This window comes from Felis catus, chromosome C1, assembly GCF_018350175.1.
Source record: "Felis catus isolate Fca126 chromosome C1, F.catus_Fca126_mat1.0, whole genome shotgun sequence".
Lineage (NCBI taxonomy): Eukaryota > Metazoa > Chordata > Mammalia > Carnivora > Felidae > Felis > Felis catus.
This window is the reverse complement of record NC_058375.1, coordinates 149540937-149559049: the sequence shown is the minus strand read 5'-3', so window position 1 is coordinate 149559049 and position 18113 is coordinate 149540937. Positions and strand designations below refer to the sequence as shown.

General features: G+C 40.4%; 1 protein-coding gene across 4 annotated transcripts in view; it reads left to right on the top strand.

Annotated features, from left to right (window-relative positions):
• PLA2R1 (phospholipase A2 receptor 1) overlaps nucleotides 1-18113 on the top strand; it is a 119019-nt gene that overhangs the window by 15249 nt on the left and 85657 nt on the right. For all 4 annotated transcript variants that reach the window (XM_045033854.1, XM_006935305.5, XM_045033855.1 and 1 more), the window contains exons 2-3: nucleotides 2438-2821; nucleotides 5451-5624. In XM_045033854.1, coding sequence (XP_044889789.1) covers nucleotides 2438-2821; nucleotides 5451-5624 — 558 coding nt within the window. The remainder of the gene's footprint in view (nucleotides 1-2437; nucleotides 2822-5450; nucleotides 5625-18113) is intronic.

Sequence of the window (18113 nt, the reverse complement as noted above, 5' to 3'; positions counted from 1 at the left end):
ATTTTGAAGAGTATTTTTCCTCCATAAAAGGTGATCTCAGGATCATTTAACACTAAAAAGTCAACACACACTGTGTCCTACAGAAGCTAGAGTAAAATGCATTTTTCTGCTAATGATAGAAGTCTTTGGGGGATGCTCATATTAGCACTCTTCAGTGTTCAACCAGATCTGCAGTTGCATTTGCAGACCAAGAATCAGGAAGCCAGAGGGATAATAGTAACAATAATAATACTAACAACTTGCTGAAGTCTTCCCATGCCAAAGTGGTGTGTGATGTGCTTTGCATGGGTAACTTAATGGAATGCCCTTAACATCCCTATGAGATCAGTATCACACATGCTCCCAGTTCAAAAAGGAAAGGTGAGGCTTACTGAGATTAAAAAACTTGCCCAAAGTTCCAGACTGATCTGCCTGATTCGAGAGCCCTCAACCACTCGCCAGGTAGGCTGTCTACCCATCTTAGGTGTATAAACTGAGGCGCAGAGAGCTGAGGTCTAGCCAGTAAGTAGGTGGATATATTTGAACAAGTAAATGAGATAGAAGCTAAACTACAGAACAGTTATAGTAAAATGATTTTCCTTTAGTAAAAAATTAATGAAACTCCGAGCTAGCTAGAAAGTAATTAGGAGATCACAACAGAAATTAAGGTTAACGTTCTACCCAGGCGTGAAAAGGTGAAAAGAAGAGTTGGAGAGAAGGTTAATTATCAGAGTCTACATCACATTGGCAAGGGGCAGATTTGATCTTGAATGACTATTACTAATAACCATACAGACATGGTCTTCATTAGGAAAACAAATTTCCTGATCTAAATGAAATCTCCCTAAAACCATTCATTCTCTTCCCCCACCCAAACACACACTCCCTTCTCTTTTGCTCTGATATATGATGATCAAAGCAATTTTCTGACAACTAATTCAACTCCTCAAATATATGCTTATAAGTAAGGTTATCAATTATTAAATGAGGTATAGCTTTCATTAATACATTGACAATCTTTTTTTTAACAATGTCTTAAGTGATTTTGGTTACTGTAAATCAATTCTCAGCCTAAGTAACTTAGGAAAAAACAAAAGAACTTTCCCCTTGTCCCCATGCACAAGGAAGCCCGTTCCATGCTGTTCCAAATCCCTAGAAGGCCTCTGCCTGTCACTTCTATACCCCTGCCATAGGACACGACTTGCCCTGAATCAGTCATTTTAAAGGGAAATTGATAATGTCCCTTCAGGTTTTTAAAGAATGGACAGGAGGTAAACTACAAGAAGAGAGAATAAAAGAACTCTTGGGCCTGACCAGACATTCTGAGCTGCGTAACTCAGGAAGCCTAGGCCTGCCTGCCTACACAGGCAGACCTGTACAGCTGCTAGCACATCTAATCAACGTCAAGCATTTACTCAACTTCTAAAACATGTTCAGTACACTCTGTGCTTAGACTGAAGAAAGTAGACGTGATTTCTACCTTCAGAAAACCTATGAGAGAACAAGTTCATAATTGTATAACAGGTATCTTCCAGGCCAGTGATGAGGTGTAGTCAGATGGCAGGCAGGTAGCTAATACCCATTCCCTGGCTGGGCCCTTCCAGTTTTTCCACAGGAAATTCACCCAAATATCTTCAGGGCGTTGGAGGTTCAGAGGTGCATCACAAAAGCCTACTCTCTCCATATCTCCCTGTGGCCTGTGTGGTTTTGCCACTGCCATGGTGCTCCAGTACCTCCCATGTGAAAATACACATGATGGGGGGGGGGGCCCGAGCGGGGGTCCTGGGCATCCACTTGCTGCTGGTACCACTTAACAAGGCTTCTCTAGTGAATAGGCCATCCCCACAGCAAATGTCCCCACTTTTTTACTCCACCTGGACTCAGCACAGAGAGCAAATTGGAGAAGCTTTTCTTCCCCACCAGCTTTACACCTTGTATCAAGACATAAAGCAACACTTTGCTTCTATCCTTTCGGTTTTCTGTAGGAATTTGATGGTAGAAGTTTTCATTTCAGTGGCCCTTGATTTGGCTGCCATGTTACTAATATTCAGGCGCTTGTCTAAAGAAAACCAAAAGATCCCCATACCTCTGGGCATGCAATGTCCCTCCCATTTAGCCCTGAGTATTATTACCAATCCTTGCTCTCTCTCCAGTTGTGGTGAGCTCCTTCACCATAGTACCTCTCCCCTGTGGATTGATAGGCAGCCTTTGCTACTGGCCATGGAGGTCTTAGATCACTTTCTCATTAGTTCCAACAAGTCCATTTATATTTCCTAAGAAACGCTTCTGTTCTGTGCAAATAAAGCCCTTCTGGTGGATCCATCCATCACCTCAGATCTGTTCAAAATGGCTGTAAATTGTCACATACAACATCTTAGACATGCACACCAGGATCCTCATGACACTAGTTAATGATAAATGAAAGTTCCATGCCACGTTTCCTATTTTGTTGTTTCAGATAAAGGAATATTCGTTATCCAGAGTGAGAGCCTCAAGAAATGCATTCAAGCAGGCAAATCTGCACTGACCCTGGAGAACTGCAAACCAGCAAACAAGCACATGCTGTGGAAGTGGGTTTCAAACCACCGCCTTTTTAACATAGGAGGCAGTGGTTGCCTGGGTCTGAATTTATCGAATCCAGAGCAGCTACTAAGCACATATGAGTGTGATTCCACTCACATTTCCTTGAGATGGCGCTGTAACAGGAACATGATCACCGGCCCTCTCCAGTACACGGTCCAGGTGAATCACAACAACATGCTTGTGGCCTCATGGAAATATCTTCATAAGTGGATTTCCTACATGTCAGGTGGTGGAAGCATTTGTGAATATCTGCACAAAGGTAAAAAATAATTTAAATGAAAGTACTTATGAAATCACATACTTAGAAAGATTATCCCTAAGTAAAGATTTGTAAATTATATGACAGCACCCAGAGCCTCAAGGGACTTCTGCTAAATACATTTTAGTTGCTACTTGCTTATCATAAAAGGATTATTGGAATCTTAGAATGAACTTGCTAAATTCAGCTAATGAAGCAAACTCAGAATTTAAAGGTTTTAGAGGAGCAAACACTTAAATAACTCAATGGAAAGGGGACGAAAGAACAAGTATAGGAGACAAAGAGAAAATAAAGGTGGAAGATAAAGTCTGTGAAGTAAAGACTTGTCAGGATGAATAGAAGAACCTCCCCTGCCACGGTTTCTATTATTGTACAAACTCAGCCCCAGATATGAGCATGTCTACGGAGCACCTCAATGCCTCCTCATGCCTGCCTGGCATCCACATGATGGTCACGTACAAGGCATTGAAAGATAAACCACACACGACTGTCAGGAACAATTGGCAAGTGTCAAGTGGTGGGAAGAATGGTTTCAGGAGTGGGGGCTTTCATCCTCCATAGCTCTATAATACTTGACATGTTAAGCGGGAAAAAAAAAAAAAAAAACATAAAATGGCGTAAATTCTGAAACTGCAAACCTGTCTCTTAGATTCTGTTCTGTAGCTTTCCTCATTCATTCATCCATCCATCACATATTTATTGAGCAGTGACTGTTTCTCGGGTGTCGGGCTGGGCATTTAATTTATAAAAGCTAACAAGACAGATGTGGCTCCTGACCTCATGGTGCTCTGTAGAATTATGCCTTAACAAGAGCATAGTCCTGTTGAGTCATGCTTAAGGCCAAGGATGCCCCAACTCTAGGAAGGAGAGCAAGGAACTCCTACGATCCAAAGCAGGACTTTCTCCTGTACCTACAAGAAAAGAATAAGGAGAGACAGAGCCAAGAGCAGGCCATTAGCAGGACTCACTACGATAAGCAAGTGCTGCAGGCCAGCACTCTGAATAGTCTACAGTCCTAAGGAAGAACTTAATATTTTGCTTTGTGTTAATTTTTTAGGCAGATACTCACATTCCTATGCACTCAAGTGAAGACTGAGCAGAATTCAGAGCACTGAAACAAGGGGATGTGTCCTGAAACACCTGTAATTCCTCAACAGCCCAAACTTCTAGGGCCAACGATGTGGGGTGCTCTTGGTCTAGCCCCTGCCAATTGTGGGGAAGGAGTGGGAGTCTCCACAGCTGGCCCTTCCACTCCAGGACCTGTTAACTTAATCGAAGGCAGTCCTTATCCCCCTCACCATTGAAAGCCCCTGCTGAGTCATGCTTAAGGCCAAGGATGCCCAATTATTGTAATACTCTGAGAAGGCAGCCAACAGGCCACCTCTTCACACTCCTCTCTCCTTGACTACGATAGAGGTCTCCTAGCTAGTCATCCCATTTTCCCCTCTCGCCATGTAGGTTCTATTTGCTACCCTGCACCCTGAGTTAGTCTTTAAAAATGGAAATCTGATCATATCATTTTCCCATTCAAAACTCACTTGGTGACTTCCCACTACCCTCAGGGTAAAGGCCAAAACCCATAATGTGGCAGAGCTGGCCATTTGTGAGCTGACGCTCCAGTACTTCCCCAGTTGCACTTCCTCTTGCACCTCCTTGCTCTTTCCATTCGCCCCACACATGTTCTTGTTACAGGCCCTTTGTATCTGCTGTTCCTCCCACCAGAACAACTCTTCTGCAAAGACCTGCACCCTTACCTCCCCCAGTTCTTACTCAGAGAGGTCTTCACTCACAACTCTATCCAAAATAGGGCCCCTCCACCCTTCAAACACACACACAGTCATTCTGTCTTCCTACCCTGCTTTGTTTTTCTTCATGACACTTACTGCTACCTGAAATTATGTGTTTACTTGTGTATTTGCTTTCTCTTTGTCTCTCCCCAGTAGAACAGAAGCTTCATATGAAAGGGAACATCTGCAGGTTTGCTCATTAGTACATCCCCAGAGCTGGGCACATTAAATGCTCAATAAATATCTATTGAATGAAAAAAAGTAATAGATGCCTATAAAACTCCTGAGGTTCAGATGCTGATCTCTGATGTATTTGGGGAGTGGAAGGTACTGTAAAGTAAAACTCAGGGCGGCTCAGTCGATTGAGCATCTGACTATCGATTTTGGGTCAGGTCATGAACTCATTATTGTGGGATTGAGCCCCAGGTCGGGCTCTGCGCTGAGTGTTGAGCCTGCTTGGGATTCTCCCCCTGCCCCTCTCTAGCTCATGTGCTCTCTCGCTGGCTCTCTCTCAAAATAAACATTTTTCTTAAGTTAAGAAGTAAATCTCCATTTAATTTTCCTTCTCATCCATTAACAAATACGTGTGCTACTGTCACAGGGGCACCACAGTAAATAAACAAGTAGATAATTATGTAAACAAGCCACTTATCAGCATGCTCTCTGAACCCTTGTACTTTTACATACACTAGACAGTAGGTCCTGAGTGTTCTCAGTGATATAGCAAGGGCCTCACCCATTGTAGGTTTTCAGTCGATAAAAAAGTGTATTCACCGTATGACAGTTTCCAAAGATAAAGCTGACGTAATACTTATTTGACTTTGTCTTTATCTTTCTCCTAGATTTGTATACAATCAAAGGGAATGCCCATGGAACACCGTGCATGTTTCCCTTCCAGTATAACCATCAGTGGCATCATGAATGCACCCGGGAAGGGCGGGAAGACAACTTACTGTGGTGTGCCACGACAAGCCGATATGAAAGAGATGAGAAGTGGGGATTTTGCCCAGATCCCAGTAAGAACAAAATCTAGGCTTCTCCATATGTCATGAATGAATCAAGCATGATTAGAAAGTTATCTGTATCTAAAGACAAGCACCAGGATTGAAATATTGAAGTTTGAATAAGCACTCTGATTCCATTTATCCAGATTTTGATTTTGTGTTTGTTTTGCCTTGAAAAGACAATTCTGATGTATACTCTTTTTTTCCCTCCTGTGTTCAAAAGATGTTAATTAGCCTTTCTTCACTAAGCTCAGTGCATAAGGATGCTTTAACCAGAATGAAATTATAACACTCCGTATGCTCATTAATCCCAGCTTCCGGGCAGAATACGTCAAAACAAACCTAAATGTGCATAAAACTCATTCTTTATATCTACTTTCAGTCCACCCCCCTCTTATAAGCTGCCTTAATTTCTCCATGTCCAGACTGCTTGTCTTGCCCATTGTCAAGTCCAGGCATCAGCTAGCTCCTTGATGACCTTTCTAAAATCGCTGTTGCCCTCATTATTTCTCAACAATGAGTTCTCATCTTGATTCCCTTTCCTTATTACTCAATTTCTAGCTAGAACTTCAAAATCTGACAGCTGCAATGTTCCAATTTTTTTCTCATTTAGTACTTATTTTATTTTTATTTAGCTAAAAGTTTTCCAATAGCTCCTAAATACTGAAGAATATGTATATATACCTTTTACTTTCTATATTCAATGTCCTTCACCTTGGTTCCTGCAAGTCAGAGTATTGCTCCTACTATCTCATCTTCGGGCCCCTCTCCTTCATATATTTAACAAAATGCAACAAATAAATTTGAAGCAAAAGCACATTGAAGAGATGAATTCCAAAGAATGTGATTTATAAGTTATCTGTAGAATTGTTTTGTAATCTAAGAACCAGTATGGTTTAGTGAATAAAAGAGAATATAGGCTTTGAAGTCAGACAGACCAAGACTGGGGTCCTTTTCCTTTTCAACGATGAGATCTTGAGTCTCAGTTTCTTCACCATAAAGTGGAGATCATAACAGTACCTTTTAGAGTTATTGAGATCCAATTAGATGATGCATCTAAGGCAATTATACTATCTGGCACATGGTAAGCACTCACCATGATTAGCCATCACCATCAACATGTATCATCATCAAAGATAACTTATCTTTTCAGTATGCACTTCTGAATCAATGACCCCTTCTCTTTATTGTCTGTCAACAGCACTAAGCCAGGCATAGCAGTGAATACCAAGAGTGTTAGGACTTAGGACCCTGCCTTCAAAGAACTTGACCTCTAGTGTAATACAGTACAGATTTGCTCTATGCTGGAAAATGCAAGACTATATTTGATATGATATTCTAGAATCACCTATGGCATAGGTACAAATACATATCCTGGCCCCTCTCTCAGAGATGCAGTGAGTCCAGTGTCTGGGATCCAAGGATCTGCATTTTTTAAATTTAAACTCAAGCTAGTTAACATACCATGTAGTCTTGGCTTCAGGAGTAGAACCCAGTGACTCATCTCCTACATGTGGCACTCAGTGCTCATCCCAACAACTGCCCTCCTTAATGCCCATCACGCATTTAGCCCATCCCCCTGTCCACCTCCCCTCCAGCAACCCTCAGTTTGTTCTCTGTATTTAAGAGTCTCTTATGGTTTGCTTCCTTCTCTGTTTTTATCATATTTTTCATTCCCTTCCCCTATGTTCATCTGTTGTGTGTTTTAAATTCCACACATATGAGTGAAACCATATGACATCTGTCTTTCTCTGACTGACTTATTTTACTTAGCATACTCTCTAGTTCCATCCACACTGTTGCAAATGGCAAGATTTCATTCTTTTTCATCACCGAGTAGTATTCTATTGTATATAAATACCACATCTTCTTTATCCATTCATTAGTCAATGGACATTTGGGCTCTTTCCATAATTTGGCTATTGTTGATACTGCTGCTATAAACATCGGGGTGCATGTGCCCCTTCGAATCAGCATTTTTGTATCCTTTAGATAAATTCCTAGTAGTGCAATTGCTGGATCCTAGGGTAGTTCTATTTTTAATCTTTTGAGGAATCTCCATACTGTTTTCCAGAGTGGCTGCACCAGTTTGCATTCCCACCAACAGTGCAAAAGGGTTCCCCTTTCTCCACATCTTCGCCAAGATTTGTTGTTTCCTGAATAGTCCATTTTAGCCATTCTGACAGGTGGGAGGTGGTATCTCATTGTGGTTTTGATTTGTATTTCCCTGATGATGAGTGATGTTGAGCATCTTTTCATGTGTCTGTTAGTCATCTGGATATTTTCTTTGGAAAAGTCTCTATTCATGTCTTCTGCTAGTTTCTTCACTGGGTTATTTGTTTTTTGGGTGTTGAGTTTGGTAAGTTCTTTACAAATTTTAAATACTAACCCTTTATCGAGTATGTCATTTGCAAATATCATCTTCCATTCCATTGGTTGCCTTTTAGCTTTGTTGATTATTTCCTTTGCTGTGCAGAAGCTTTTTATCTTGATGAGGTCCCAATAGTTCACTTTCGCTTTTATTTTCCTTGCCTCCAGAGACATATCAAGAAGTAAGCATCTGCATTTTTGACAAGTACCCCAAATGATCCTGTTGCAGATAATTCTTCATCAGACAATTCATAGCATGCAGATAATCCTGTGCCACATAGATCCATATACATAGGTGATATTAAGACATTTAACCACTAATATGTTATGTGCTATTGACCAATCCAAGTAGAGACTTTAGCATGGAGGTTAGGAATCCCAAAGGCCCAGTGCTGGTATTAACCCCTCAGCTGCTGGAATGTGAGGAGGTGGGATGAAGGAAAAGATGCAGGAGAGACTGGCACAGCAAGGGGCCCTCAGGGAGCTCAGGATGGTAGCTATTCACCAACCAGCATGAAAGTGTTTCATTGTTTAATAACTGCTTAGTCATTAACCTTCTCTATCTGAATCTGAATATCTGTATGTAGGTAGATGTATTTATAATCCCTATGCTCCTTAGATTCTTGAGTCAGATGTCCTATCATTTGCATTGTCTTCTCTTTCCATTTCTATCTCTCATAGATGTCCTTATTAAAAGTACCTGAACCAACACCAACAGCATTAACATGTATTTCACTGTATTCTTGAGGTTCTGTGAAAAGCCCTTTACCATCCTCTGTCTCTTATGCAATTATTATTTCCCAGATGGAAGCCTGGATGTAGTGGTGCTTGGGGCTTTTCACCCCCTGTGCCACCCCAGTCTTCTGATAGCGCAGAAGCTGCTTCTGCTTCTGCTTGACAGCCTGCTAGTCAGCTCTCCTGACCTTTACCACAACCAGTAGTGCATGTATATTTGTAAAGTGCTAAATTACAGTTCCAGTTTTCTTCCTTTCTTGTTACTTTTAGTTCCTGGTGACCAACATAACTCAAAATGATGTGTCAGAGGGTGAAATCTGAGCAAGCTGATGGCTCTTTCCACAGGAGCAACAAGTGGATAGAATAGGGAGGAGTGAGTGGAATAAGATTTGTGCTTCTGTATATCATCTTTCTTAATGGAAGTTTTTAGTATCTCAATGTAAAATGATGCTTCCTTTAAAAAAAAAGTTGATTGTAAGTGAGCAAAATTTAAATTTAATATTACTACATATACAAACACACTGGCAGTGAAAGATGCAATAAAATACCTATCACTATAAATTTTCAGGAACAAGGAGATATATAGAAATCTCTCTGGGTTTGTTTAGAGGCAATTCTTTGCCATCCTAAGTACCTCTTAATTGTGTGTTTTATACAGCTGGACAGTCATGCTTAGTTAGTTTGAGATATTTTTAAGATACTAACCTCTGAAATAGCCTGAGGATTGCCCTTGAACCTTATTCAGCTGATACAGGTTTTTTTTACCACTAACTTCAATGGTATAACAGAGCAGATTGGTACTAACACGGATGTATGATTGCAAACCTCACCTAAGCCTTCAACACTGGTTGCAATGCTATAGTCTTTTGTCATGCTGCTCACTTGCTCACCACAGTGACACTACCAACCTCTCTATCCTCCTCTAACTTCTTATCCTACCCCCGATTCTCCTTCCTGATTCTCCTGAAATGACCTCAATTCCTACTCATAATGAAAACAGGATCTATCAGAGGGGAAGTTTTGACAACTTCCTGGTCCCTAACCTTTAAACCTACTTGGGTCTGCACCCATCTTTTTTCCTCCATCCTGTACAATGGTGTTCCTCCTTCTACCCTAAGGCAAATTCTCCCCCACCCTTGGACTCCAGAGCCCCACATTCATCCTTCTCCAACCTGTATCTAAGTGTTTCTCAATGTGTGATCCCCATTCTGGCAGGATCAGCATTCCCTGCAGGCTTGCTAGAAATGCAAATTATCAGCCATAGCCCCAAACAACTATATCAGAAATTCTAGAAGTGCAGCTCTGCAATCTGTTTTAACAAGTCTTCTAAGTAATTTCAGTGCACACCACTCTACTGGATCCTTCTTCATTAGCAGTCAAACATGCTCATGTCTTAAAATAACATCTTAAAAATAGTAGGACACCTTCATCCCCACTTATGCCTCCTGAAAACACCCATGTCTTTCACCACTCCCCAACAGACAGTTCAAAAGAATTGTCTATACCTCTTCACCTTGCTTTCATTTTCTCTGTCTCTCCTTTACTTCTATGACAATGCATGCCTGATCTCCACTTCCACAAATCATTCATTCATTCAGTCCCACAAATTTGTATTGAACACCTACTATGTGCCAAGCTCACTGCTGAGATTACAGCCATGAACATGAAAGATGAAAGCCATAGTGCCTAATGAAGTTCGCATTCGAGAATGATACCCAAATTAATATATAATTACAATTTTTGATAAGTACTACTTTAATAAGTACTACAAAATGTTGTTATCAGTAAGAAATCTAATTTAAATTTGTGAGTCAAGGAAGGCATTCCTGAGTGTGTTGTATTTAAACTCTAGTCCAAGAGATGAGTAAGCGTTATCAAGATAGAAAGTGAGGGGATGAGATATCCATTCACAGGTGCATGGTGCAGCAGTGTACCAAGGAGGCAAGCTGAAAAGAAGCCTATAGGCCTGGTCAGCACTGGGTGTACCGGCAATAAGGGAATATATTGTTTGAATAGAACTGAAAAGAAATAATAAAACCAACTACAGGTTAATCTGCTTTTGACTCACCGTGCACATGCACTGACAATTCTAAACAACGTCCGTGATAAAATACTGTTACCTGTCGAGGGTGACTGCTTCCCCACCATCACTCCCAGCATGCCACTAGCCATGTGTCTGAAGGCTTTGAGGAGGGAAAGAGGTGACTGGTACTATCTAGGAAAGGCAATGTGGCAAGAGCACAGTGAGTAAGGGAGAAAGGAACAAGACATTCTGGAGAGGTTGGCAGAGGTCAACTCATGCAGAGGCAAGATAATTCAAGGTGTCCTAGGGGTAAAGAGTTACCTAATTCTAACTATAAATGGAAGCTATAAAAGGATCTTAAGCAGTGATGTGATAATGATTTACAAAATTTTAAGGGCCATTCTGACTCTTTATGGCAAATAGCTTAGAAGGGAGTAAGAGAGAAATCCTGGAGATCAGTTATAAGGCCACATCAGTAGTTGACCCAGGGATAGTGGTGACTTGGGTTAGGTAGCAGAAAGGGGATTGGAGAATAGATGTATTGAAGATCTAATTTGGAGATAGACTGAATAGGATGTGATTGTCAGGAACACAGCTGAGCTGGAGAGAAGGAGCTGAGCTGTCGGGTGCCTGAGTAGTTGATTCAAGCAACAAGCCAAAAATGAAAGAGTTAAGCCTTTCATCACTTACTGTCAGATGTAAGCAAGAGCCTAAAGTGGGAGGAAGCATCAACTCCTCTTGTTCCATTTTTCCTTATGAAATGGCACACTGGTTGAGGGTCAAAAGGATCAGAGGGCCCTGAACAAAAGCTTCCTCAGTTTTGTGGACTCTGGGATCAAGGGTAAGGGGGGGAGAAAAGCTAGTAGTGGAAAAGGACTGAGTGAGAGTCAGAGTGAGTAAAAGTGTCTTCAGAAAGTTCCCCCTCCTCCACCCCCAACCTCAGCAGAGGTACATGAAGAGGATATCATCCCAAGGCCGCAGATAAAGAGGCCTAGAAATGAAGGTTCCAGGGCTAGGAATGCAAACAAGTGAAGAGCATGATGGGCCAGGGGACCTGAGTCTTTGACTAAAATTCCCTTCAGAGACTTCAGTGCACTGGCTATGAACCAAGTCTGATGTGGGAGTGCATCCTTCCCCCATGACGTCTGCCAGGTAAAACCTTTGTAATTGCCTATGGTCAGGCCTGAAAAATCATATATAGATTTTTAACCAGGAGGTGGGACTCCTCACTGGTAAGGAGAGACTTAAAGGAGATAAGGGAGAAAATGAGATGTTAATTAAGACCCCAGGTTTCTGATATGCATAGCTAAGTTAATGGAGATACAGATTTGGAAGAGACAATCAAGCATTCAGACTGGAACTTGTTACGTATCAGTCAATCATGTGAGATGTGGACTAAGCAGTTAGACGTAAAGGCCTCTAAATATCTGAGAGTTGTAGTAATGGATTAGATAGTCTAGAGTATGTGTAGAATAGAAAGAAAGGGGTTCAGGTCCAAGTCTTAAGACCTAAACACTCAGTTTGACCAGAGAAGAATGAACCAGCAAAGGAGACTGAGACTAGGCGGCCAAAGAGGTAGAAGTGTAACCAAGCATGTAAAGTCAAGAAAAGAGAGTATATCTGCCAAGAGAGAAAGCTCAACTTGCCAAATGTGGCTGATGGGCTTGATTTGACAAGATCTGAAACTTAAGTGTTTGCTGGACTTGGCAACATGGAGGTCATTGATGGGCTTAACAAGATGTGCTTTAGTGGCCAGACTGTGTGGGTTAGAGAGTAAATGGAAAAACAGAAGAGGAGAGAACACTTCCTAATTCATTCTGTGAGGCCAGTATTACCTTGATATTGAAACCAAAGAAAGGCATTATAATGAAAGAAAACTACAGACCAATATTTCTCATAATGTAGATGTATAAATCCTCAACAAAATACTGGCAAATAGAACTCAACAACATACAAGAAGAATTGTATACCATGATTTATCCCAAGAATGCAAAAGTGGTTTAAAATCTGAAAACCATTAATATAATACCCATATCAATAGGAAAAAGGGCAAAAGCCACATGATTATTTCAATGAATGCAGAAAAAAAATATTTGACAAAATTTAACATCCCTTCATGGAATTAAAACAAAACAAAACAAAACAAAACACTAAAAAACCAAGAGCAGAAGGGAATTTCCTTACCCTAATAGGAGCATCTATGAAAAACCCACAAACAACATAATTAATGGTGAAATACTGGATGCTTTCCTCATATGATCAGGAGTCAGATGAGAATGTCCACTGTCACCACCTCTATTCAACATTGTACTGGAGGTTCAAATCAGGGCAAGTAGGCAAGAAAATGAAATAAAAGGCATCCAGATTGGAAAGAGGAATTAAAACTATCTCTATTTGCAGATGACATGATCTTGTACATATAAAATTCTAACGAATCCATTAAAAAAAAACAATTACAAGTAATAAACACATTCATAGGATACAAGATCAATATACAAAAATCAATTGTATTTCAGTACAGTATCATTGAACAACCCAGAAATTAAATTAAGAAATCAATTCCATTTATAATAGCATCCAAAAGAATACATAAAATACTTTGGGAAACATTTAACAAAAGAAGTGAAAAACTTATACTCTTAAAACTACAAAATATAGTTGAAAGAAGTTCAAGAAGACCTAAAATAAAAACATATTCCATGCTCATGGGGCCAAAAGACTTAATATTGCTAAGGCAGTATTACCTCAATCTCTTTAAAATTCTGGCTGACTTCTTTGTAAAAAGTGAAAAATTTATCCTAAAATTCATATGGAAATTCAAAGAATCCAAGAGAGCCAAAATGAAATGAAAAAGAGAACAAAGTTGGAGGACTTATACTTCCCAATTTCAAAACTTATGCAGAGGTATAGTAATCAAGACAATGTAGTACTGTCAAAATTGACTAGGAGTGCCTGACTGGATCACTTGGAAGAGCATGCGACTCTTGATCTTGGGGTTGTAAGTCTGGGTCCCACGCTGGATGTAAAGATTACTAAAACATAAATAAATAAACTTTAAAAAACTGGAATAAAATTGCAAGTCCACATTTATGGTTCATTAACTTTGGATAAGGATGCCAAGATAATTTAATGGGGAAAGAATAGTCTTTCAGCAAATAGTAAGGGAAACTGGATATTCACATTCAAAAGAATGAAATGGAACTCCTATCTCTCTATCACCTTATAAAAAAATTAACCCCAGGGGCGCCTGGATGGTGCAGTCGGTTAAGCGTCCGACTTCAGCCAGGTCATGATCTCGCGGTCTGTGAGTTCGAGCCCCGCGTCAGGCTCTGGGCTGATGGCTCAGAGCCTGGAGCCTGTTTCCGATTCTGTGTCTCCCTCTCTCTGCTCCTCCCCCGTTCATGCTCTGTCTCTCTCTGTCCCAAAAATAAATAAACGTTGAAAAAAAATTTATAAAAAAAAAAAATTAATCCCAAATAGATCAAAGACTTAAATGGAAAAGATAAAACTGAAACTCTTAGAAAAATATATAGGGACATAGCTTCATGCTTTTGAATATGGCAATGCGTTCTTAGATACGACATCAGAATTCAAGGAACAAAAAAATAGATAAATTGGAGTCATCAATATTAAAAAAAATTGTGCTTCGGGGCGCCTGGGTGGCGCAGTCGGTTAAGCGTCCGGCTTCAGCCAGGTCACGATCTCGCGGTCCGTGAGTTCGAGCCCCGCGTCGGGCTCTGGGCTGACAGCTCAGAGCCTGGAGCCTGCTTCTGATTCTGTGTCTCCCTCTCTCTCTGCCCCTCCCCCATTCATGCTCTGTCTCTCTCTGTCCCAAAAATAAATAAAAAACGTTGAAAAAAAAATTAAAAAAAAAAATTGTGCTTCAAAGGACAGTATCAAGAACATGCGAAGACAACCCATGGAATGGAAGAAAATATTTGCAAATCATATATCTGATAAGGGACTTTATATCTAGAATATATAAAGAATTCTAATTAATTCAATAATCAAAGACAAGCCAATTCAAAAATGGGTAAAGTATCTGAATATACTTTTCTCCAGAAAAGATTTACAAATGGCCAATAAGCACATGAAAAGATGCTCATCTTTAGCCATCAGGGAAATTCAAACAGTAGCCACGACAAGATGCCACTTTACAACCAGCAGGATGGCTACAATCAGAAAGACAGATAACAAGTGCTGATGAAGATACAAACTGAAGCTCTCATCTGCCACTGGTAGAATTGTAAAAGGGTACAGCTGCTTTGGAAAACAGTCTGTCAGTTCTTCAAAAGGTTAAACATCGAGTTACATGATCCTGCAATTCCACTCCTAGGTATGTATCTAGGAGAAATGAAAACATGTACCCATACAATAATCTATAAACAGATGCTCATAGCAGCATTATTCATAAAAGCCCAAAAATGGAAACAACCCAAATGTCCATCAACTGATCAAGGCATAAATAACATGTAATATAGCCATACAGTGGGATATTTTTGGGCAATAAAAAGAAGTAAAGTGCTGGTACATGCTACAACATAGACAACTCCTAGGAACAGTATGCTAACTGAAAGAAGCCAGTCACAAAAGACCACATATTATACAATTCCATTTATATGAACTGTCCAGAATAAGCGACAGTCTATAAAGACAGAGACAAGATTAGTCTGATCAGCCTTGGACTGAAGGTGGGGATAGGGATTGAGGGGGAAATGGAGAGTGACTACTAATGGGTCCTGAGTGATGAAAATGTTCTAAATCTAATTGTGGTGATGGTTGCACAATTCTTTGAATATACTAGAAATCATTGAATTATATACTTTAAATGAGTTATATGTCATGTCAAGTATATCTCAATAAAACTTATTTTTTGAATGAGTAAATGGGAGATGAGTAATTGAAGATAGAGTGTGTATAAAAGGATTTGACTAATGGGGGTGGAGAAAAGGCAATGACTGGGATGGGGAGGTCAAGGGAGGAAGTATTTTTGTTTCTTATTGTTTGAGGATGAGAGACACTAGACCATCTTTGAATACATGTGGAAATGATCTAACAGAGAGAGGTTGAAGATACAGCAAAGTGAAAGCAATTGACTGTGTATATATGATCTCTCAGAAGACAGAGGAATTAGGCTCTAGAACATAGATGGACAGACTGGCCTTGCATAGATGTAAGGACAATTTCTGAAGAGGGAGAGGGTGGTACAGGTCCAAGAAGCTTGATTGATTAGGTCATAGGAGAAGATGAGGAGAAACTGGTCCAGTGGCTGTAGACTTTCTCTCTGAAGAAGGGGAAGAAGGAACAAAAAGTTTGGACAACAGAAAAAGTGTGAAATGAGTATTGTGGCTGCTGGAGAGCAAGCTTACTAGAAAAAACTAGCAGTGCTTCCAGGAAGTATTGAGGGTGGTTGATAATCAAATGATCAGAATGACTTTTCTGTGCTCCCCTGTTGGGTGCAGGCATACAGAAGGCAAATGATTGGGCTCCTCTGTTGAACAGGGCTCCATGCTCACTTATGGACTCAGTCCTCAACAAGATTTAGCAACATATAACAAAATTCACACCATCTCTTTTCTTGGGCTTCCAGGACCCACATCTACTAGCTCTCTTCTTTATTTTGTGGCCACCATTTCTCAGCTTCCTTTGATAGTATATTCTCCTCTACCCAATTCCCTCTAAATGCAGATGGGTATGCTTGGGAAATAGCATGAAAAAGATGGAACATGGTACCTACTTTCCTGATACTTACATTTTATCAGGAAAAACAGAGAACTAATGAGAAAAATTAAATACATCATTTAATTTCAGTTGTGATCAGGGCTACCAAGAAGCCCTGTAAGGCATTGGGAATGTACAGCAGGAGGTCCTGACTTGGTCTGATATTCTTTTTACATGAGATTTACCAACACTTTGCAGAGAGCAGATATCCACCAACTATATGATGAGTAAATGAAAGACTAGGGGCGCCTGGGTGGGTCAGTTGGTTGAGTGTCCGACTTCAGCTCAGGTCACGATCTCACAGTTTGTGAGCTTGAGCCCTGTGTTGAGGTCTGTGCTGACAGCTCAGAGCCTGGAGCCTGCTTCGGATTCTGTGTCTCCCTCTCTCTCTCTCTGTGCTCCTTCCCTGCTTGCACTCTCTCTCTCAAAAGTAAATAAATATTTTAAAATAATAATAATAATAATAAAGACAAAAGAGAGAGAAAATAATAACTTTATAGCTTGGAGTTGCTCTAATAATATGAGAATTAATTTTTTTGAAGAACTCAAAAATTTTTTAAAGTGGCAAGAGACAGTTGACTTGGGACAATGGCAAGGCTGTATCCTTAGGGAAGAAAAAACAGCCATGTTAACAGAGGAAAGGAATGGCTGCATCCCAGTCAAAATCCATAAAAAAATCAGCGTTGACATGAATAGACTTCAGTTCATTAGAAGAGAGGTATACTTGGGGGAGGGGGAGAATCACCTATTTATAACATGGTGCAAAAATATTTTGTACTCTTTCATCAAATAGTAGGAGATACAAAGATATATAGGACACAGTTGCTTTCCTTAAGGAGCTCATAATTTAGTGACAGAAGAAACAGTATAAAGACAACCATAGATGCAAAGAAAAATAACAATATGATTCCAGCCCTTAGAATTTTTCAAGAATAATTAAATGCACCTGAGACACCAGCCTTCAATCTTGTGATTTTCAGTGGCTTGGGAAGAGAGACTATGTACGAAGAAGCAAGAAAAATAAGAATAAGTAAATGTTAATGCTCCAGGCCAAGATGGGAGCCTATGCCAAGTGGGTTCCTGGGAAGCAGTCTCTGAGGCAGAGATGAACAGCAGGTCTCTTGGGGAATGTTCTCAGGATCAATACATGTGGAAAGCAAGGGAAGAAAGTAGCATTGTGCAGGACTGTGATGTAGGCCTGGTGACCCCTAGACTGACTCTATGAGAAGTTCTCAGCCTGGAATTACTCCCAGTTGAAGTGAGAGGAGGGACCTATAGCCCTGCACGGACCAGTCATAGTTTGCAGGCCGCTTTTGGAAAAGGAGATATTGGGCAAAGTGACTTCTGCAAAGGCAGTCCTTGAAAAACGTCTAATTAATACTGGAATGTGTCTGCTGACAGCCTCAGAAATAAGGCCTTCGATCCTGAAGGGAAATCAGGACAGCACATCCCAGTGCCCAGGCCCAGGGTAGCACTTTCATCCCATTTTTTACCATACGACCTTCAAATAAGATCCGTGGAGTGACACACAGTCTACCTAGAGAAGAAGAGAGAAGACTTGTGTCTGACTGCACAGAAGTACAAATTCTTAATATTTTAGTTAAAACCAAATTTCAGGGACACCTGGGTGGCTCAGTCAATTAAGCATCTGA